At 44.3% G+C, this 21,643-nt stretch overlaps 5 protein-coding genes and 1 pseudogene across 8 annotated transcripts; 3 read left to right on the forward strand and 3 right to left on the reverse strand.

The window, feature by feature from the left end:
* The first annotated feature begins 6,170 nt into the window (after nucleotides 1-6,170).
* LOC104549181 (histone H2B type 1-M-like) lies at nucleotides 6,171-6,553 on the forward strand (annotated as a pseudogene).
* An 882-nt stretch (nucleotides 6,554-7,435) lies between these two features.
* On the reverse strand, nucleotides 7,436-7,991 carry LOC104551761 (histone H2B 1/2/3/4/6). Its single transcript, XM_010206291.2, has one exon. It carries the CDS (start codon nucleotides 7,851-7,853, stop codon nucleotides 7,473-7,475), a length of 381 nt encoding a protein of 126 aa, XP_010204593.1. The 5' UTR covers nucleotides 7,854-7,991; the 3' UTR covers nucleotides 7,436-7,472.
* Nucleotides 7,992-8,111: 120 nt separating this feature from the next.
* On the forward strand, nucleotides 8,112-16,952 carry LOC133627661 (histone H2A-IV-like). 4 transcript variants are annotated; one of them, XR_009820337.1, is made up of 4 exons: nucleotides 8,112-8,565; nucleotides 10,997-11,210; nucleotides 11,301-11,686; nucleotides 16,338-16,952. XR_009820337.1 is itself a non-coding variant. In XM_062014262.1 (2 exons), exons 1-2 carry the CDS (start codon nucleotides 8,191-8,193, stop codon nucleotides 11,012-11,014), a joined length of 393 nt encoding a protein of 130 aa, XP_061870246.1. In that variant the 5' UTR covers nucleotides 8,112-8,190; the 3' UTR covers nucleotides 11,015-11,225. The 4 variants fall into 4 exon arrangements, 1 of the variants encoding a protein (XP_061870246.1); XR_009820335.1 differs by lacking the exon at nucleotides 16,338-16,952 and having other exon boundaries at nucleotides 11,301-15,879; XR_009820341.1 differs by lacking the exon at nucleotides 16,338-16,952 and having other exon boundaries at nucleotides 11,000-11,210; nucleotides 11,301-15,879.
* A 358-nt stretch (nucleotides 16,953-17,310) lies between these two features.
* On the reverse strand, nucleotides 17,311-18,599 carry LOC104549873 (histone H2B 1/2/3/4/6). The gene has a single exon (XM_010197305.2). The coding sequence runs from the start codon at nucleotides 17,810-17,812 to the stop codon at nucleotides 17,432-17,434; it is 381 nt and encodes a 126-aa protein (XP_010195607.2). The 5' UTR covers nucleotides 17,813-18,599; the 3' UTR covers nucleotides 17,311-17,431.
* LOC133627679 (histone H2A-IV) lies at nucleotides 18,067-18,711 on the forward strand. The gene has a single exon (XM_062014311.1). It carries the CDS (start codon nucleotides 18,158-18,160, stop codon nucleotides 18,545-18,547), a length of 390 nt encoding a protein of 129 aa, XP_061870295.1. The 5' UTR covers nucleotides 18,067-18,157; the 3' UTR covers nucleotides 18,548-18,711.
* LOC104550039 (histone H1.01) lies at nucleotides 18,686-20,279 on the reverse strand. Its single transcript, XM_062014150.1, has one exon. The coding sequence runs from the start codon at nucleotides 20,248-20,250 to the stop codon at nucleotides 19,591-19,593; it is 660 nt and encodes a 219-aa protein (XP_061870134.1). The 5' UTR covers nucleotides 20,251-20,279; the 3' UTR covers nucleotides 18,686-19,590.
* Between the last annotated feature and the right edge of the window lie 1,364 nt (nucleotides 20,280-21,643).

Genomic DNA, 21,643 nt, shown 5'->3' on the forward strand with positions numbered 1-21,643 from the left:
ATGAACACGTGAAATAATTAATTTCAATGCTACATTGTTGAACACGTTTCCTTTGTGGCTACGTGATTTGCATATGTCATTTAGGATCTCCCGGTGCAGCGTGGCTGAACTGCTGTTGGCTGCTCTGTGCACTGGAAAACAACTGCTCCTTCCTACTGCAGGTTACGTGGAGGAACAGGCAGAGTGGCAGAGCCCACTCATATTGGAAATACCCAGGACTGAGTCACGATAGGGCCCTGTCTGGCAGGCTGCTTACACAACAACAGCTCCACTCCTACATTTTACCAGTACTTATTCCTCCATGATGTCTTGAAGCTTTAGGCCAGCCCACTCCATCGCCTCTCCACGGCAGCTGCCAAACAGCTCAGAGTTGTGTGCACACCCAGAGCTGTGGGAGGAGGGATCTCAGGTTGGGGCAGGAGGGAGACTCTGACCGAACTCACAGCGATGGGGCAGCACAAAGCCTTTAGCGTCCCTTTGCTCCTTCAGGCACAGGGGAGACTGTGCGAAACCCTCTGTGCCCTTCACCAGTCCAAACTCTCCTCCCAGCCTACGTGCAGGGCAGATTATCCATTAGGAGCACTTCCTTTCCCACCCACCTTCCATCAGTAGCGCTTATTTGTGTACACAGATTTGGCAGAGGAGCCACACTTCCATCAATTTAAGAGCCACACAGTAGTTACCACTGACTGTTTTTCTGTATTAGCATTAACTGTCCAAGAACAGCTTCATACAGCTCAGAGTGGAGTTGTTAATAACAACTGTTTGAATATCTTGACGCGATAAACAGACAAACAGCTTAATAGTTATTGTGGGGATAATAATTCATAAATGGGGATAAAATCCTCTTCTCAGTGGTGGGACAAAGTGATTTTTTTTCTTCAAAATTGGCAACCATCACTAACATAAACATTTTACCAAACAAGTTAACAGTTGGGCTTGCATACGATTTGTGCCCTTAGAAAGTCGCATGGTTCTATGATATATTTTTTTTTCTGATGTGAAAAGAATCTAAAATAAACCCCTCCTCTCATTGGATTATTTTTTTTTTTGGCAGACACTCATTACCTCTCTGTTATCTGTTGCTTATCACTCTTCTCCTTAATACACAGTGATCTGGCAGAGAAAGTGAAGTGCCACTGAAAGAGATGGTGAGAAACAGCTGGAATCAACATCAGAAGGTGTGGTAAGAGAGAAAAAAAATCACAGGCAGGATAAATCATTTTTTATTAGGGAACTGCATATCAAACTTCACCTGGCAGCCACAAGCATAAGGGGAAAAAAACCCAAATGGACAAGGCATAAAGTTTAGTTTGATGTCCTTCTAAATATGAACTACATAGTACAAAGAGCTACAAATGAGTAAACTGAGCTACTTGCTCGTCAATCGGATGGATCTACCAACCCGATGTCAAAGGAAATCTAAGAGAGAAAAAAATTGCACATCTGAAGACAGGGGGTTTAGCACACTTTTCTTGCAAAGCACTGTCTTTCTCTGAGGAATGGCCCAGAGAGTCGTTCAGTCAGCCTGCCCCTCTCCTAACTTTTTCTGTACTTTCAGATTTTATGGAAGAACTGATTCCCTGAACACAGACTGATATTTGGAAGGGAAATTATGAGTACCAGTTCCACGTGCTGGAAAATCCGACCCTGAGACAGCAATGCAGAGCAAAAGAACTACTTTATTCATCACATTAACCGTGTACAGGCAGGTTCCATTGCAGTTCTACTTGTACTTCTACATCCAGTCAGTCTCTGCTCCTATAAAGGAAGAAACATGTTGTTAAGTCCTTCTCTCTCCCTTTGCCAGACTTGAAGGTGACTCGCTTGAGGATTTCTCAAGGTCTTGCTCTCCACCCACTGGTTTTAACCTCTTGGCTTCAGGGTTGCATTCAGGCTAAGGCTTTACATTGCATACCATGCCTGTGCATCTCTGACTCCACTGGCTGCACTTTTCTAGCTTGACCTTATCCCTGAAGACTGGTGCCCAGTGATACAGGACTGTGGCTGTCCCTGAGGGCTACCACCACCCATGTCCCACTCCTCCTGTGTGGCTGCTGCTGGGCTGTGTTCTTTGGTGACAGCATGGCCCTGCCTGCCCCACTGTCTCATCTCTCAGCTCCCTCCTGCTGCTCCCCCACAAAGTTTGTTGGACTTGTTTGTCCAACTAGGAATGTATTTACTGAAGTTAAATTTGACTTATTATGGAATCTCCTCCCTTTTCAGGTAGCCATCATTTACATATGATGTGATGGTAGCGTAGATGTGAGGAGTGAAGTAAAAATTCAGCCACTTTCAAGCAGCTCCTGGACATCAGCCTTCACTGTTGATCCTATACAGATCACTTTTTCTAGCTTGATATGCTGTCACCTTCTCAAATACCTAATGCTGGGATAATATCAGTGCAGGCTGCCCATGAGTTGCATAAAAATGACCTATTACTGTCTTGAAATTACACAGTTCAATATTGCATCTGCTTTAACCAGTAGTGGCTGTGGGGTTGCATAAGTGTCAATAATTGTGGCCATTTCCTTCCTCTTTCCCTCTGTCCTTCTTCCTATCTACCTCAATCATCCAAAGGTGCCTCCTCTTTGTTAGTCTTGTTCCTGCAAAGTTGCTACATACCAGCACTTTCCCATCTCCACTCTCCCTTCTCCTAGGGAAAGATGATTTCTGCCTTACAGTGTGGATGCAATTAATTACTGAATTACCATTCCATTACTGAATTAACTGTCATTCCTAACATGTAGCACCCATCTTTTCCCTAGCCCATTAAATGTTCTGATTCCTGACTCATGACATTGAATTGTGGTTTTTGAGCTGTAAGAACTCAAGCAAGGGATGTTCTGAACATCACTATGCAGCCTAGACAGACAGAAGAAGCTGATGGTGGTGGTATTCCTAAGCATCAGAGGAGACAGACTACTTCTTTGTCCAACTGAACAGAGAACAGTTACCACCCTCACTATTTTGCTTCAGTTGTCTATGCGCAGTCAGGCAATAAAGACATAGACGAAAGGAGAGAGCTAGTGGCAGAAGTGACACAGTGATGCCAATGCATCATAACAGAGATGAGAAAGACATCCCAGGGAACCCGTGAATAGAAGCTGAGCTACACTCACCACTTCAAGTGCCTGTATGCCCCAGTGGTAGTTGGCAGCATCCTGTAGGTAAGTGGATGCTCGTAGTGGCCTCACACTTTCCTCTGCAGTGGTCTTACTGACAGGTGAAGTAGCCAGTGTAATCATGAGCTACATTAAGAGAAGGAATCATCAAAAATTAGGGGTGTCACAGGTACAGCCCCTGGTTTTTCTGATCTTATTCTGCAAATAAAATCATGAGTGAATAAGATTCACTTATTCTCTGCATATTGGGCTGCATGCAGAGCAATCTGGTAAGTGGAGCTTCCAGAATAATCTGCAACACCTGTAACAAGTTGGTTGGTTTTGGTTTGGGTTTGTTGTTGTTGTTTGGTTGGGGGGTTTTTTTGTTTATTTAAGCAGGGTGAAGGAGGAAACAGCAGTTAGAGACAACCAAAGTAAACAACCAAACTGGCTCCTGGGAGCAAAAAGCCCCCTGTGACTTCCTGGGTATTACCTGGAAGGAGAGGAGAACAAGCTCCTTCTGAAATTCATAGGTCTTCCCAGCCTCAAAATGTCTGGCAAGGAGCCATGGATATCAGATTTCCAGAGTCTCAACTTCCTTCTCTGTTCACCTGTAATGCTCTACTGCTTATTTATCACAGTCTATAAGGAGGGTGGGTAGCTTAGATGTCTTCCACAAGCTGAGTACCATAGCTGCTTGCATTCTTCCTGTCTCTGTAGTGTTGCTTTCCAACAACAATCACAGGTCTCCTGAGACAAGGCCCCAGGCAGCTACAAAGTGTCTCAGACACTCAATCTTTGCCTGTACTGTCTGTGGCTTTGTAGGTAAACATATGAGAGAGTTCAGTTCTGCAACATAGTGTACCATTACATGTTTATCTCACTCTGATGAAACCAGGCCCAAAGTGTTGCAGGGGCCAGGCAGAAGTCAAACCTAAAATGTCATTATTGCCATCTTGAAATGCAAATGAAATCTTAGCCGTGTGCAGCGCCTTTACTGAGCCCTAGGGAAAGTAGTGCTGACTGGAGTCTAGGCGCCAGTCAATCGAGAGATGGGAGGGTCTGGGAAAAAGTCTAATCTTGCTACACAGGATAAACCAGAGATTTTACTTCAGCAGTTCCCACACTTAAAATCTTCTGCTTTTCTCTCAACAAGCAGCCAAGACACGGCCTCAGTTCCGACAGGAGAAGCAGGGCATAGATTGCTGCCTGCCCCACACCACCACCACTTGCACTTAGCACCGCAGCCCAGTAAGGGTTAATTTGGGGCTCCTGTACGAAGGCTCCGTTTTAAGGGCTTCCGGCAACAGTGCAAGAAACAGAAGGTAAATGTAAAGCAAATGTTTCCAGAAAGGAACAGCCAGATGAGACAAAAATTCGCTAGAGAAACGTGTGTGTAACGACACACGGTCATAAGGCGGGGCCGGGGGAGCAGCCGGGAGCGCGGAGGTTCGCGGCGCCGGGGCCAGAGAGGACCGAGCCACTGCTTGACGCTGAGCGCAAGCACCAATGTCCCGATCGCAATGGACCGAGGCTGAGCGGGGGCGGGTCCCAGCGCCGAGTGAGCACCGGGCACGGCGGGCAGCGCAGTGCTTGGCCGACAGGAACACGGAAATCCATGCGGTAGTCCGGGGCTGAGCTATCGCCGCTTGTGCAACTCATCGAAGAAACACGAACTTAAGGTGGTAAAAGGTGATCTACATGAAGTACACAACACCCTCACACTCTCTTCGTCAACAGCAGAAGGAAGACTCGATGCCCCCATTAAAGTGCTGGGAGGTCCTAACATAGAGCACTTGTTACAGTGACCTTAGAGACCGCTTATCTCAACAGCCCACTGCTGTGCTTCAATACTCAACACAAACATCGTTCCACGCTTGATGGGGTACAGATCATGCTGCTCCTCCCTTACACACACATTGCCCTGCACCGACGGACTACACACTGCTGCGTGCCCCACCGATACCAGAACTCGGAGATATCTCATTCTTTTCTAACCCTAAATCCCTGTCCTCACCTGCTGTTTTACACAGAAGCATGATTTGAGCTGAAATAACAAGCAAAGAGTTAAAAGTTTAAAATGTTTACAAGAGTTAGTACTCACTTATCTGTTGTGCCAGAAGCCTTAGGAATCAGCCTGAGAAAAGTCAAAAGTGTTTTGGCTGTTGGTTGTGGGACTGAGCAGAAAAATAACTTCAAAACAGTTTCAACAAAGCCACTGTGTTAAAAAATAAGATAATTCTCCTCTGTAATGTATATAAGGAGCATTATTTCACTTCATGATGTGCAAGTTAGCTGGAGTGATGTCCTGTGCACCCAGCACTGCAATATAGGAATGCCTGCTTCTTAATGCAACGTTGGCTTTAAGGAGATTATTTCTTGATTTCAGTGACACCACAATGCACAAGTCGCTCTGTACCCCATGAAACCCACATCACCCCTGCTCCCCACAAAAAGACGTAGCGCATATGGTTCTGCAACAATGACAAACGACCACACATATCGCTCTGCACCGTGTGACATGGCTATAGCTCTGCTCTTCATGAAGAACGCATCGCTGTGCATCTCCTCAAAATACATCACCCTGCCTCCCTCAAAATCACATTACTCTTACGCTCCAATACACACGTTGCTCAGAGCCCAAGGTGCATGCATCTGTTCTCCACTGACATACAGATCGCTCTGTATCAATGGACAAATATAGATGGCACCACACCCTGCAAAACCCCAGTCTCTGCACCACAAGATACATACATACCTTTGCTTACCACAACATGTAAAGAAATGGGAATGTTGCTTAGCAAGGATGACAAAAGTATCACTCTTCTTCGTGTCAAAACACACACCGTTTTCACCCCAGGGGAGTGAGAAATGCCCAAATGAAGCAAGAAACCCCCAAGTGAAGCGAAAAATGGCTGGGCCAAGAACTGCTCCCACCCCTTTCTTGACTAGAGTAAATACAGAACAACAGTGCTCCTATAAAAGCGCTCCTGCAGGCAGTGACAGGATTAGACTGAGCTTTGTTTGAACTGCCCGTTGCTGTCTGAGAGATGTGCATTTGTTACAATGTCTGAGCCAGTCAAATCCGAACCCGTGCCCAAGAAGGGCTCCAAGAAAACTGTCACAGAAAGACGCAGAAGAAGGATGGCAAGAAGAACAAGAAGAGCCGCAAGGAGAGCTACTCCATCTACGTGTACAAGGTGCTGAAGCAGGTGCACCCCGACACCGGCATCTCGTCCAAGGCCATGGGCATCATGAACTCCTTCGTCAACGACATCTTCGAGCGCATCGCCGGCGAGGCCTCGCGCCTGGCGCACTACAACAAGCGCTCCACCATCACGTCGCGGGAGATCCAGACGGCCGTGCGGCTGCTGCTGCCCGGCGAGCTGGCCAAGCACGCCGTGTCCGAGGGCACCAAGGCTGTCACCAAGTACACCAGCTCCAGGTAAGCTGCATCTGCACCATATGCCAGACCCACGCAACCTAAAGGCTCTTTTAAGAAACACACACTTTTTAATTAAAAGAGTTTTGTAACTGATCTTTTCCTACTGTTATTTAACTTCTCCGTCTTCTAAATCTCAACAGTACCATTAGAATTTTCTTAGGTTGTTGCGTTATTCTCCTACGTTTCTCAGTCTCAGGTCTTTAATCTGACGCTTTAAACCCCCAGACGCTAGACATTCTGGAAACTCCCATCAGGGGGCAGGAGAGGCGAAGACTCGTGACTCGCTCTTTTGCCTTCTAGTTGTTGGTGAAACTATTAAGAACCTTAGTAAAAAATGTACTAGCAAACAGTTAATTTGCTCTTTTAAGGATTAAATTTTAAATGTCACATTTTTCCAGACACGGAAAACCAGTGAAACAGAGCACTAAAAAACTTATTACTAAAACCCTCGAGGAAACTTTTAAACTTTATTAGCATATAACCAATAACATAAGCTTGTAGTGTAAGAAATGGGAAGGGACTCTGAATGAAAGCGGTCTGAGTCAAGAGAAGCAAAGACCATAACCACTTGCCTTTTCTCTCATTTTGGACACAGCAATCTTTGGCTGAGCAATTTGATGCAGGAAACTGATTACACACAGAATACGCCCAAGGACCTGACAATCAAGGCAACCCCCAGGAACAGTGATAAACGTGAGGTAATGACAAAATAAAATAAAGCAAAGAAAGTAGACAAAGTCACCCATAACTGAAGTATTAGAGAAAACGTGGGGAGTTGTGTCTAAAGAAGGGCTGCTTAACCATCGAGATTCAATTTACATCATTAAACTGGAAAGAAAAGAGGAATTGCAGCTCTTTTAATGAAAAAGTGGGTGGCTCTTAAAAGAGCCTTTGGGTTAAGTTACTTTTTTGTTTTTACAGTTTTACTTGGAGCTGGTGTACTTGGTGACAGCCTTGGTGCCCTCGGACACGGCGTGCTTGGCCAGCTCGCCGGGCAGCAGCAGCCGCACGGCCGTCTGGATCTCCCGCGACGTGATGGTGGAGCGCTTGTTGTAGTGCGCCAGGCGCGAGGCCTCGCCGGCGATGCGCTCGAAGATGTCGTTGACGAAGGAGTTCATGATGCCCATGGCCTTGGACGAGATGCCGGTGTCGGGGTGCACCTGCTTCAGCACCTTGTACACGTAGATGGAGTAGCTCTCCTTGCGGCTCTTCTTGCGCTTCTTGTCGCCCTTCTTCTGGGTCTTGGTGACGGCTTTCTTGGAGCCCTTCTTGGGCGCTGGGGCGGACTTGGCCGGCTCAGGCATCGTAGCACACACAAGACCCACACACCAGAAACAAAACACTCAGTACCAGCACCCCGCTCGCGGCAGCGCTTTTATAGCAGCGCGGTGCCGGCAGCGGCTCCAGAGCGCCGCATCGCCATTGGCTGCGAGCGCAGCCTGAAGGCGGCACCGCACGCCGAGCTTCGCTATTGGGTGTCTCTCGATCCGCGTTCCCATTGGCCGCACTAACAACGCGGCTCCGGCAGCCAATCGGAGACGGCGCCGCCGCTCCACCCGATCCGAATATAAACGGCGCGTCCCGGAGCAGTTTCGCGCTGTTGCGGAGTTGTTTCTGTTGCTACTTGTGAGAATCGCTGAGATGTCCGGCCGCGGGAAGCAGGGCGGGAAGGCGCGGGCCAAGGCCAAGTCGCGCTCGTCGCGGGCCGGGCTGCAGTTCCCCGTGGGCCGTGTGCACCGGCTGCTGCGCAAGGGCAACTACGCGGAGCGGGTGGGCGCCGGCGCCCCGGTGTACCTGGCTGCCGTGCTGGAGTACCTGACGGCCGAGATCCTGGAGCTGGCGGGCAACGCGGCCCGCGACAACAAGAAGACGCGCATCATCCCCCGCCACCTGCAGCTGGCCATCCGCAACGACGAGGAGCTCAACAAGCTGCTGGGCAAGGTGACGATCGCGCAGGGCGGCGTGCTGCCCAACATCCAGGCCGTGCTGCTGCCCAAGAAGACCGACAGCCACAAGGTGAAAACAAAGTAGAGGCATCTTAAATTTAATCAGAGAAGAAAACAGGCAAATGAAAAGGCTCTTTTCAGAGCCACCCAATAAATCACAAAAAAGTTGGAGTCACTATAGTTTCTTTTTCTGTTTCATGGCAAACAAAAAGCTATAAGCTGTTTTTATTTCTTTTGGTTGCTTTTCGTTGTGCTAAGGGTTTTGGGTTTTTTTTCTTTTTTTCCTTAGGACATTTTTCTGTATCTAATATTTTTTCTTTTAACAGTTTAGTCCTGTCCACTGAGGTATTCAATGTAGCTGATTATTTCTGATCTTAGAAATAGTTACTTTTAATAACTTCTAAAAGTGAGTATTTTTAACATGGCAGTAGTGGCAGCTATGTTTTTGTATAGTTTTGATGTGACTTTTCTGCCTCATATATTAACCAGACTGTGTGTGTGCAATATTTATTAGAGGCCAGTATGAACTGAAGGCTTTGTATCAATCTAGATTTTTTTTTGTTATACTGGTAAATTGGGAATATTAGCTGATCTGTTTTACAAGTTGGGACAATGCAGGAGTTTAAACTCAAAAGCTGGATGGAGAAGGAAAAGCAGAGTACAGGCAAAGGAATACCAGTGAAGAAATGAGATGGGTACAGATGGGTGTCCCTGATCCAATTCTTTTGCAAAAGTGGATGATTTCTGCCTTGGGACTTTGAACTTTTATTTTGATGCATTTTAACATTAATGTGAAAGTTTAAATTACTTTTCTTGGACAAATTAACTATAAAGAACTGGAGAAGGGTTTTGGATGGATTTACCATTGCTCTCAATAGAGCCTTCCCGATGTGACCTGCCACTATAGCAATGATAGCTGTGTAGCTCGGGAAAGAGCACTATCGTCTCTTGTTTCACTTTTTTCTGGTGTTGCTGGCTGGATGTGTTCTGTCTTCTCTATAAGATACAGAGAGTTTCAAGCTCTGATTTCATTTTAGGAGAATATGAGTGGTTCTTGGAAGAGCAGGGTACAGCATCACTTTAAAGTTCTTTCTTTGCTTTAGGACTGACATGCTTGCTTCTGGTTTCCTTCTGGCTTTAGTGGGCAGGCTGTTGGCTGCATAGGCCACTAAGTTCTTGACTTTCTGGGGTAATCAACTCGAGTGGAACTGGAGCAAGAGGAGTCTTTTTCATCAGTTTTCTTCTATTTCTGTTGCCCAGTACAGGGTGAGACACATGTTGTTATAGAAGGTATGAAAAGTATTTTATCAGTAATTTTATCAAGTAGTTTAAGTAAAATTGATAAGCAAGTTAGCATAACTAAGCAAAACTAGGTCTCCTTTGTGAAGCCCCTCCCAAAGAGAAGAACATGCATGAGAAATCAGGTACAATGCAAACAAGAGTGATAACGAGGGGGATTGTTTAGATCCATTAACCTGTAAGCCATACAAATCTAACAACTGTGTTGAGAATGATTGCTTCAGAGAAAGAGAAGAGTTTCTTGTATTAACTATTAGGGTGTTCACTGTCCTGAACCTCTGTAACTTTCTGGGCCAGAGCACAAGGTAACATTCTGGTCCTGAGTGTCAGATAATTAGTACCATTCTGGCCCAGAGCATCAAATGGCTAAAATCAGTTAGTTGGCAAGGTGATTTTGAAATATACATGAATATGTATAACTTGTGTAATAAGGAACCAATTGATTAGAGTAATGTAATGTATGGAAGTAACAAATATCTAATGAAGGTAAAGGGTAAATTTAATGACCTATTATAAGTGGGCTTTTATGCATAGTAACAAAGAACAAAAGAATGTTCAACCATCTACAGGGGAAGTAAGTCTCTGCTCCATGCTGTGTCTCTCTTTCTTCCACATATTTAAATAGTGGTCTGCATATTGAAAACATTGGGGATTTTAACAAAGATGGGACAAAGTCCTTTGAAAACATCCGGATACATGTGCATCATATCATCACAGGAGAGGATTTAAATTCTAGTTTCTAGACTGTATAGAACTTAAAAGGGATATTTTTAATTCCTTTTTTCCTCTTACAAATTAGTGCTGTGGTATCAACAGTACAAATGCTGTAATACAGAAGATACACTTCTCATTGTTGTTCCTATACATTTTTTTTCTCTCTACTACCGTTCTTTCAGGCATTATATAGTTATAGTTTCAAATTGGGTATCTGGGGAAACAAAGCCCTTAAAGAACAATAGGACAATGCGAAGTCTAAGCTGTGAAGGGCCACAAGGCCTCAAATGTATGTCATACAGCCAGACACTTCTGTAAAGGTGCTTCAAAGATGTGTTTTTACCAAAACTAGGTTAGGTGGGCAGAATGGTTTTGGAAATATAAGTGTTCTTAACCCAGTGAGTGTTGAAGAGCCCTAGCCTCTTCCAACTAGCATATAATGGATTCCCAGTAACATTTTTAACATTAACTTGATTTTCCAACGGCAGAAGGAGAGAGGAATGTGAAAACGCCCTGTCGACAGCAATCTGCCACCTCTGGCCCATGTGAATGGGACGCCTCAGGGACTCTAACGAGCCGGTAAAAGGCATCACATTCCCCGCGCCCATCCCGGCTCGTCCAAAGCTCGGCCCGCCCAGCTCCCACGCTGACAGGGCAGCTGCCACGGCACATCCATCCTCGCCCGTCGCGCTTGTGGAAAGGGTGGGTTTCGGACGGAGACGCTGCACAATTGGCATCCGGATCGAAGAGCAGGCTCAAATATGTGTTAATTTGCCTCTTTCTTCGGTTTAGGTTTTATTCTTTGAGCCGAGGGAAGAAGAAAACGAATCAAAACACTACAAGGGCTTTTAATATCAACTAAACAGCATTGGCTTTACTGCGACATTTAATCCCGTGAGTTTAATTTGGGCGCATTAAGGGAGAAAAGTTCGGGCTGAAGGTGAGTTATCTCGTCGCTGTAGTGGATGATCGAGCAGACAGTCCCTGCCAGGGCCCCTCGTTTGTCCAGCGACGATGAAACCCTCCGGGTTTGTCAGTCATGAAAAACTCGCACTCCCCGCACCAGTGCCAGATCTAAAGGATTGATGCACTTCCTGGGAAGCAGGGAGCTGATGTCCTATTGCGAACGAGTGGACCGAAGGCGTGTGGTATGACACGGGACTGGTTCGAGGAAAGAAGTAAGTAGGAAGGCCGGGCTGGGCGGAGGACCAGATGGATGAGATGAGCGACTCCTTGCAGGGGTGGGAGGCTGAGGAGGTACCCGCTCTGCGGCATTCTCCACCCTCCAGCACTGCAAGAGGCGCCTGAGAACCACAGGGGGAAAAAAAGGATCTGATAATCACCGGGAGGGGCAGAGCAGGGCCTTGGATTTTTAAATCCAGAAACAAGCTATTTCCTTTCACCTTTTCACCAAATAAAGTAATTCAAACTCTAAAATTCTTAAGAAATAAAACTGTAGGGTAAGTGGAAGAGTACAAATTCTTTAGTTCAGATAAATGCTGTTAATAACCTTAGTTCTGAAGCTTATAATGTCCTCTGTTTATACTTTTCGACATATGGTCTCACATATTTGCACAAAGCAAATATTCTCAGGTGGAAAATACTGTAAAAAACCCCTCACAAAATCAAACAAATAAAATCCCAATAAACCAAAATTTAACTGCCATCATGGTCTTATGAAAAGCGTTAATCCCACAGATTGTCTTTTAGAAACCCTCATTGTTTGATTTTTGTCCCAAACACACCATTAGAAGGTGTGATTACAAATCTGAAGTACAATGCCTGCCCATTTCAGGAGTGTTTATGTGGCATTTAAATATTGGTTAAGGCTAAAACTCCAGGAGCTAAATATGCCTAACACTATTGTGATCATTTAACTTCTATGGGATTTGTACCAGCGATTTCAAAAGGCAGAATTTGGAAGTCCTTGCATATAGGGAGAGGAAGTGACTCAAATACATTGTCTGGGCTCCTTAATCCAGCCCAGCTGAGCCTAGGCACCTGGGTTTGCCTGTGGTGCTTAGAGCACAGGAGGAGGCAGCATCATTTGAATATGTATTTTGATGTAAAGAAAGATTTGGGCTAATTCGTTCCTATGGGAATTCTTGTCTTCTTTTTTTAAGCAGGATGATGAAAGATGCTAATCTTGTTGTGTTCCCAGTGCATAAGATAAAAAAACCCCAAAAATTAAAAATAAAATAATATGGAGTGCTCAGATTGTTTCCCATTGGAGTGTCTGCTGCTTGCTACTAAAGCAAAAGGAGAATCATAGCTCTGATACTGCACAAAGGTAGTGCAAATCCTTTATCCTGTTTGAAATCCAAATTTCATCAATCTCTTCTTATTTTGGGAATTATTACTTCAATTTTCCTACAATCCTGTGTGCAGAATCTACATGCAATGTGAGCAGGACTTCAAGTGCAAAAACATTGTAGATTTTACTGATAATGGGAATTTCAATATATTCTCACACTTCTTCCACACACAAAATACTTATTTTCAAGTTTTAAAATGCAAATAGGTTCCAAATTGCCTCTTGAGCCTCTCTCTGTAACTAATGAATGAAAGAACCTTTGTGGTTCATGCTTAGCACAATTTTTGACAAGGAATGGTTTTGGACCAAGATTGAGTTCTTGGACACAAAATTTAGTTATTTGCAGCTACTAAAGAAAAACTAACCAAAGTGAAAAACAAACAAACCAAACCCGGGATCTGTGATCCCAGTCGGTGAAGAAAAAGCTACCCCTGGTTATTGCAACCCTCCTGTTATAGAAAGTATAAAAATTCAAGTAATTTCATCAAATAGTTATTTTTAAGTAAAATTCATAGGTGAGTTAGCATAACTAAGCAAAACTAAGCTGCTCCCAAAGAGAAGAACATGCATGAGAAATCAGGGACAATGAGTGGTAACAAGGGGGGTTCTTTAAATCCATGCACCTGTAAGCAATAAAATGTCTAAGAACATTGTTGGGAATGATTGCTTCAGAGACGAAAAGAATTTGTTGTATTAACCATTAGGCTGTTTGCTATCCTGAACCCCCATAACTTTCTGGTCCTGAGTGCTAGATAATCAGTACCATTCTGGTTCAGAACACCAAATAACCAATAGCCTAAATCAGCTAGTTGGCCAAGTGATTTTGAAATACATATGAATATGTCTAACTTGTGTAATAAAGGACCAATAGATAAGAGTGATGTAATGTGTAAAAGTAACAACGAATGAAAGTAAAGGGTAAATCTGATGAGCAATTATAAGCAGTCTTTTATGCATAGCAATAAAGAACAAAAAATGTTGAGTATAAATATCTGTTAATTTTGATGCTTCATTGGACATTCTTTGGGAACAATCCCGTGCTTATCTAAGTTTAGATAAGTTTTTCTTCCCCAGCAGATTTGCAACACTCCTTGCTTCTTTGCAGGTATGGAGCTGGGAAGGGAGAAGGGCTGTTCCCAGCTATATTCTACTCTACTTACAGCCTTCTTCTCCAGTGAGTTTTGTGTCACGTCTTGAGCTGTGTTATGCTTTGATACAGCATAATACCATGACCAGTTTTTCAGAGCTCAAGGACTCAGCTTTTCCCTTTATGATCAGAACTAGGCATATTTCCTTTACTGGCCCAAAGCATTACATCAAGGCATATAAAACAAAATCCTTTGCTGTAGTTAATACTTTCTCCTTAGGTGATAATTATTTTGAAATATATTGTTTTCTATTAAAGCTGGAAAAGATAGTGTCTGGGAAACTAACCTAACAACACTCAATACTCCTGAGTATTGAGTAAGGATATCTCTAGTCATTAAGAAAAACAATTTCATTTTGTAAGTAGGTGAGTTGATACTGATTTACTCCTTTAAAAAAAAAAAAAAAGAGCAGGAAGTAGCATAAAATTGCTACAGACAGTAGGTGATTTGTTCAGGTTTTTGATCAAGTGTATGGCACCTGTTTACCATTTTTTGAGTCACTATTCAGTCCATTAACTAGAGAATACAGATATTTGATTATCCAGATGATGTATTTCACATTTGCATAAATAAAAGCACAATTTAAAAAAAAGAAGATGGCTAAAACCCCCAAATTTTACATAGGTAAAATGCTGACCTACAGAAGATGTAAATCTTTCTAAGCATGCCACTAACTTTATTATTCTATTAAAAATAAGACAGGGGAGGTTTCTGTAACTGTTTGGATTGTTCTTCAGCATCCTTTATTAATAGATTTTCACTGCAGGACTAAACTGTAATATAACTAATAATTTGACATGCAAGTAGTTACTGATATTAAAAAAACCGTATTTTGACAAAAATGCTTGTATAACAAAAAATAAATATATTCTGTATTTCAGTTGCTGGGAATAAAGAGATATTCTGAAGATAGACATGGAGGGCAGATAAAAATTGTGTGATTGTTTAAAGACTATATTCTAACATTCACAGTATCAAGAATTATTAGGATTAATAGCCTTGCTTTACACTTAATAGCGAAAATAGTCGAAGCCTTAGGTCACAACAACTGACTGAGAGTAAACTTTTTGATAAAACTCATGTCATAAACACAAAGCTAGCTGAAACTGGCAGATGCAAACAGAATGAAGGACCTAGGAAATAATTCCAAGAGAATGAGATAACTTCAGGTCAGCCCAGTGACCTGGTAAGAAATCAACCATCAGAACTAAGTGATTGGACTTGGGGATTGGGTGATATGGGTATAACTGGGAAGTGTGACCTGTTGTAAGAGTCCCTCTTTGAAGGCACCCAGCTCGAGCTACTCTGAATGTCAGGTGAAAAAAACCTACTTACTCAGCAGATTTGAGACATTTTCTTTGAGCAGGAACTTAGGGCTGAGCCTTGTTGAGGTAACATCCACATAATTCTTACCATGGTCTGCATAATTCCTGCTACACCAGGGTAATGTGCTTGAACACCATTCCAGCTTATGGTTGCTAGGTGATGCCATCCAAGTAGAGTGGTTTTAAGAACACAAAGGATGCTGTTTTTAACTGAATAGGAAAAAATGTTAAAGAACAAAATGATTGAGAAATATACTGTCATATGATTTTACATTAACATAAATTGCTTTATTAATTTCAATTGTTTACCTTGCTGTGGGATTCAATTGCCATGCTTCATATTCTTGCTGAGCCTAAATCCTACAACTTTTACCTCTGGTGAAAAGAACAAGTACAGAAAATATTCCACAAGAGCTGGCTTTTGTAATTTTAGGGACATTGGCCTCAGCACTGATACAAAAAAATAAGATCTTATGATGGGTGTTCACATTATAGCCTTATCATGCAGACTGAGATTGGAAGAAGCAATTGTAATCAACATTTTCTTTTCTATTGAATTAAGAGTTTCAGGACTAGGGAAAAAAAATCACATACTGAAATAGTCTTTAAAAACCCTCCTGAAACTTCTGTGGAAGTAGTAGTGTTAAAGTGTGGATCACAGAGCGTATGAAGACAGAAAAGTTCAAAAAAATGCTTATAGGTTCCTGAACTAGGAGACCAAAAGGCACAAGCTCAGGCAACAAGGCTGCCATGTGCTACCTATAGTCTTTTTCAAAATAAGGACATCAGCAGTGAATTAGAATTTTACATGACTGAGAATAATATATAGATAATAATAGCCACTGACAAATTCTTCCAACAATCATCATCACTGTCAATATATGATCACTTTAAGTATGTGATAATTTCTGGAGTGCCTTTCTGGCCCCCTGTTACACAATGGCCTGGAGACTGGAATGCCACATAGTTTAGTCATCTTTGTAGATGCTGGAATATATCTAGATGCCCAGAGGATGCAAACCGTGTTTCTATTTGCACCAAGGTACTTGCAGAGCTGATCTCTGAACTGCATTTGAAGCTTGCTGAAGAAGACAGTATGAAGGATGCCTATGAATATCAGAAATCCTATATGAGAAGCCCCCATCAGACTTCAAGCTGAAACTAACTTCGGTGAATTAGTAACAGATTTAAAAGAGACCTGGTGCCCATCTCTGTACGTGCACTACAAAATGCAGTCAGTACTAGCAAGATTGACTTTTCTGATTCTCTGGTCTTTATATGAACTAGGTATGTTCAGAAACTCACAGAATATGCTTGGAATTCAGTCTTATTCAGAACCAGTTTAAGAAGGTGACAACGGCTCTTATCTGTGTTTAAAGCAGTATCTAATGACACAAGAATCTGTTGGAGTGATTCAGAAAGCAATCAGCTTGAAGCTGAGACTTTTGGGCTGATTAATAGCTAGATGTAAACTATCAAAGTTTATAAAAAAGGGCCCAGTCTATTTTCTTAGGTCTTAATAGTATTAATACAATTAATGATCTGTAAATACAGGAAAGGTTGGATAAGCTTAAAACAGCATAAATCTTCATTTTGCTTTTTAGCAAACACACAGCAGTTGCTAGGCTGAGACTATACAAGTTATTGTAAAATTAATCTGCACAGTAAAATTTCTTCATTAAAAAAAGGTTAATATAAATAACGTTTAGCTAGTTGTGTTGTATAAATCACTGGTGTATTGGTTTTTAACACTTGTCTTGATACATTCCCAACTAGAACAGCTTTTTCTCCTTTAATTTACATAAAACATGAACATACAGAAAGTACCATATAGGGAAAAAAAAATCAAAACCTTCAACACTATGTAAAAATTTTCAACTTCCAAGAAAATCAACTAGAAATTAAATTCAAGAAAAACAACCTCTAGTGACAAAACTTGCTTAGTGTTTGTTCCCTGCCACAAAGAATGATACAACATAACTATATTGCAACTAAACATAAGCTTCTATAAAAACTTACATTGAAAATCCACCCCGTGGTTTTCTTCCGCCGATTTTTAAATGCGCAGCTCTTTTATTGAAAATGTGAGTGGCTCTTAAAAGAGCCTTTGGGTTAAAACTAACGGTGCCAGTTATTCTACTTGGAGCTGGTGTACTTGGTGACAGCCTTGGTGCCCTCGGACACGGCGTGCTTGGCCAGCTCGCCGGGCAGCAGCAGCCGCACGGCCGTCTGGATCTCCCGCGACGTGATGGTGGAGCGCTTGTTGTAGTGCGCCAGGCGCGAGGCCTCGCCGGCGATGCGCTCGAAGATGTCGTTGACGAAGGAGTTCATGATGCCCATGGCCTTGGACGAGATGCCGGTGTCGGGGTGCACCTGCTTCAGCACCTTGTACACGTAGATGGAGTAGCTCTCCTTGCGGCTCTTCTTGCGCTTCTTGTCGCCCTTCTTCTGCGTCTTAGTGACGGCTTTCTTGGAGCCCTTCTTGGGCGCTGGGGCGGACTTGGCCGGCTCAGGCATCGTAACAAACGCGCGTCTCTAAAATCAGCTCCGACTCAGGCAGCTGGCGATAGACGAACTGAACGAAAACAGCCGAGTACCTCGTACTTATAGCTCTGGTATGCAAATAAGCAGCATTACCTTTGCGCACTCTCATTGGGCAACAGCAACAGTACGTCCCATTCTCGTATAGACCACTGTAATAGGTCAGATTTGGATTCACCTTCTCATTGGTTGTCCACACGAGACCTACTTCTCAGCCTATCAGAGCAGGGGCGAGGTGGAAAAGCAAGGGTATAGCTGCTGGACTCTGTCGGCTCTGCTCTCAGCTGCTGGTCATTCTTAGGAGCGAGCAGGCAAGCGAAGATGTCCGGCCGCGGGAAGCAGGGCGGGAAGGCGCGGGCCAAGGCCAAGTCGCGCTCGTCGCGGGCCGGGCTGCAGTTCCCCGTGGGCCGTGTGCACCGGCTGCTGCGCAAGGGCAACTACGCGGAGCGGGTGGGCGCCGGCGCCCCGGTGTACCTGGCTGCCGTGCTGGAGTACCTGACGGCCGAGATCCTGGAGCTGGCGGGCAACGCGGCCCGCGACAACAAGAAGACGCGCATCATCCCCCGCCACCTGCAGCTGGCCATCCGCAACGACGAGGAGCTCAACAAGCTGCTGGGCAAGGTGACGATCGCGCAGGGCGGCGTGCTGCCCAACATCCAGGCCGTGCTGCTGCCCAAGAAGACCGACAGCCACAAGGCAAAAGCCAAGTGAACACGGGAAAAAAGGCACGTGTCTCCTTTTGGAGAAAATAATCCAAAGGCTCTTTTCAGAGCCACCCACAAAATCACAGAAGAGCTGAGTTATCCATGCTACAGTTAACGCCGTGTTATATGAATTACTCAACCCGTGTTTTGTCTTATTTTCTGCATGTTTATTAACAACGTGTTTTTGGTAGCAATGCTTCCCATGTTTCTGTTAACCCAGAGTCGTGCCAAAACGTCTTCTCAAAATAAGTTCTAAATGGTGAGGGATATTAATTTCCATGTATTTTTTTTATGCTAGAGAACACTGGAACACTTGTGTTTCACTGAAGGCTCCCATCCCTCTCTTCCGCGCTTTTCTTCCGCGAGAGTGAAACAGTGCCAGCGATGAAGAGGCGCAACCGACTACGGAGAGGGGGGAGGGGGGAGGGGGGAGGGGGAAGAGGCCGCGGGCCGGGCTCTCCGCAGGCCAATCCTGGGGCAGGGCGGGCTTTTTCAACACTTGAAAACTCTTGGGCTTTTTTCCCCTCCTCTCCCCGGGAACAAAAGAAGTGGGAGAGCTCAGGGCTATTAAAATGAAACATCACCCCTCACCCTCCCCCAAATACAGAAAACCATTTAAGGAGATACTTTAAGAGAAATAATACAATATATTAGACATGGCTCAGTAGTAGCGTGCCTGGCAATTGCATTACTCTTGTTACAAAATATATACTTTAAAAAAACAGACACCCGATTTTTATCAAATCATAAGACATATCAAATATAAAACATTGCTTCTTGGTAGTCAAACCAATTACTCGGCAAAAAAGATACAAAAGTCTATACTTCCCTAGAGCCGCTGCATTATACCGTGCTCTTTAACGTCTCTTTCGGTAATCGTAGAGGGTGATGAGGGGAGACAATTCTCTTCTGAGGACTTACGAATTACTGGATCCTTGCTGCAGGTTACTGACGATCTTGGTGCCTCAGCTCCTTTAGGGAAAGTGTGGGTGGCTCTTAAAAGAGCCGTTGGATAACAAAATATGTAGACCAGAAGTCTTGTGGAATAATTTACTTCTTCTTAGGCGCCGCCTTCTTTGCCTTGGCTGCTTTGGGCTTGGTCGCCTTGGGCTTGGCGGCTTTGGGCTTCACCGCCTTTGCCTTGGCCGGGCTCTTCGCTGCTTTCTTGGGGCGACCCGCCTTTGCTGCCTTCTTGGGGCTCTTGGCCGTTTTCTTGGCCGCAGCGGCCGCCGGCTTTTTGGCTTTCTTGGGGCTCTTCTTCACCGCCGCTGCTTTCTTGGGCTTCTTGGCAGCACTGGCTGGCTTCTTGGCCGCCGGCTTCTTGGGCTTGGCCGCGGCCGCCCGCTTCTTGGGGGCTTTCTCCTTCACTTCGCCGGGCTTCTTATTGAGCCGGAAAGAGCCGGAGGCGCCGGTGCCCTTGGTCTGCACCAGGGTGCCCTTGCTGACGAGGCTCTTGAGCCCCAGCTTGATGCGGCTGTTGTTCTTCTCCACATCGTATCCGCCGGCGGCCAGCGCCTTCTTGAGGGCGGCGAGAGAAAGTCCTTTGCGCTCCTTGGAGGCGGACACGGCCTTGGTGATCAGCTCGGTGACGCTGGGGCCCGCCGGCTTGCGGGCTTTGGAGCCGCCCGCTGCCTTCTTCGGCTTCTTGGCGGCGGCCTTGGCACCAGGGGCTGGCGCATCAGGGGCGGCGGCGGGAGCAGTCTCGGACATCGCAGCAGCGTCCTCTGCGGAGCAGGCGAACACAATTGGGCTGGCGCGGGTCAGATGCCCGTATTTTTAGAGAGGAGCCGCGCGGTGATTGGTGCGTTGCAGAGCCCGCCCCGCTGCACGGCCGGGGAGCCCTTCGGTGTGCTCGATTTGTGTTTCTTTGGACTAACAAAAGTGTATTTTCTTCGGAATTTCTGCCACCAAATCACCCCATTTCCTCCATGAGGGAGAAGAGGAGCAGGTACTTGCGTTCGGGAGAGTTTCCAGCTGCAAAGACGCGGGTTGAGTTAAAGGAGAGGCGATAAAGCCCGTGTGCTGCTTCTGGAGAGAGCTCTGAAGAGAGAAACTTTTGTTTTTCCTTGCAAATTAAAAAATTCCTTTTGACATAAATGTTACGGCAACGACACAGCTTGATTCTTTAGAGGGTTTTCTTGGGGCCAAAGTTGAAAGTTGACGATTTAAAGCTATTTTGACAGTTTAAATTGATTTTGAAGAGGAGGAAGTAACACAAACTCCTCTCTCAGGTTTGAATATGGATTAAGAACCAGTTCCTTTGACCATGTGTTTTACCTCCTAAAACGCTAAAGTCTAGTGAAATAGTGTCTCGTACAACCTACTACTGCACTTTTTATAGAGCCAGAAGCAATTTGTTAATATCTGGAGACTTATGATTGTACAGTTGTTTTATTTTGTCTTCCTGGAATTTCAGTACAAGGGAGGCAAACTTAACCTGCTGCCTTGTGCTGGGTGTTTTCTTTCTTTTGTTTGTTTTCCATATGATTTTTCTCTACTAATTATTAAGTACATCAAACCATTTACTTTCCACGTTGCATTTCAATTTCAAGTAGACAGTCGTTTGATGTCTTATGTTACAAAACTGCAACTTTGTGAAAGAAAGGAACCACCTAAACTTCTAGTGATATTTACCGACATTATCTTTGTCTCTAGTAATTTGGGGTGCAAAGACTAGCATAGTAGTTATGCTCTTCCTGCCCAGAGAGTATTATATTGTTATATATTTTGTCTAATAGTAGTATGATTTAAAACTCTATTACTGATTAAACTGGGTTTTACTGGGTTTGGGTTCGGGTGGTTGTTTTGCACATCTTACACAATGTGTCTGCACAAAGGTTTATCTCAGACCAGTTCTGGATCCTCTTCCTAGTCTAAATAAAACCCACCTAATTCTTCTTTATGCATTTTAGTGCCATCACTGAAATGAGGAAATCCTTTTGGGATAAAATCTAGAGCGCTTTGTGATATCCTTTGCATTTTAAAAAGGGATGAGGGAGGTCATAGGTCGTTCCTAAAGAACAAGGAAGAATTCAATCAATTCAATTCAGTCAGTACTGATATCTGGTTGTAGATGATGTAATATACAGATCAGAGCTCCGGA

Source organism: Colius striatus, chromosome 1 (assembly GCF_028858725.1).
Source record: "Colius striatus isolate bColStr4 chromosome 1, bColStr4.1.hap1, whole genome shotgun sequence".
NCBI classification, from domain to species: Eukaryota; Metazoa; Chordata; class Aves; order Coliiformes; family Coliidae; genus Colius; species Colius striatus.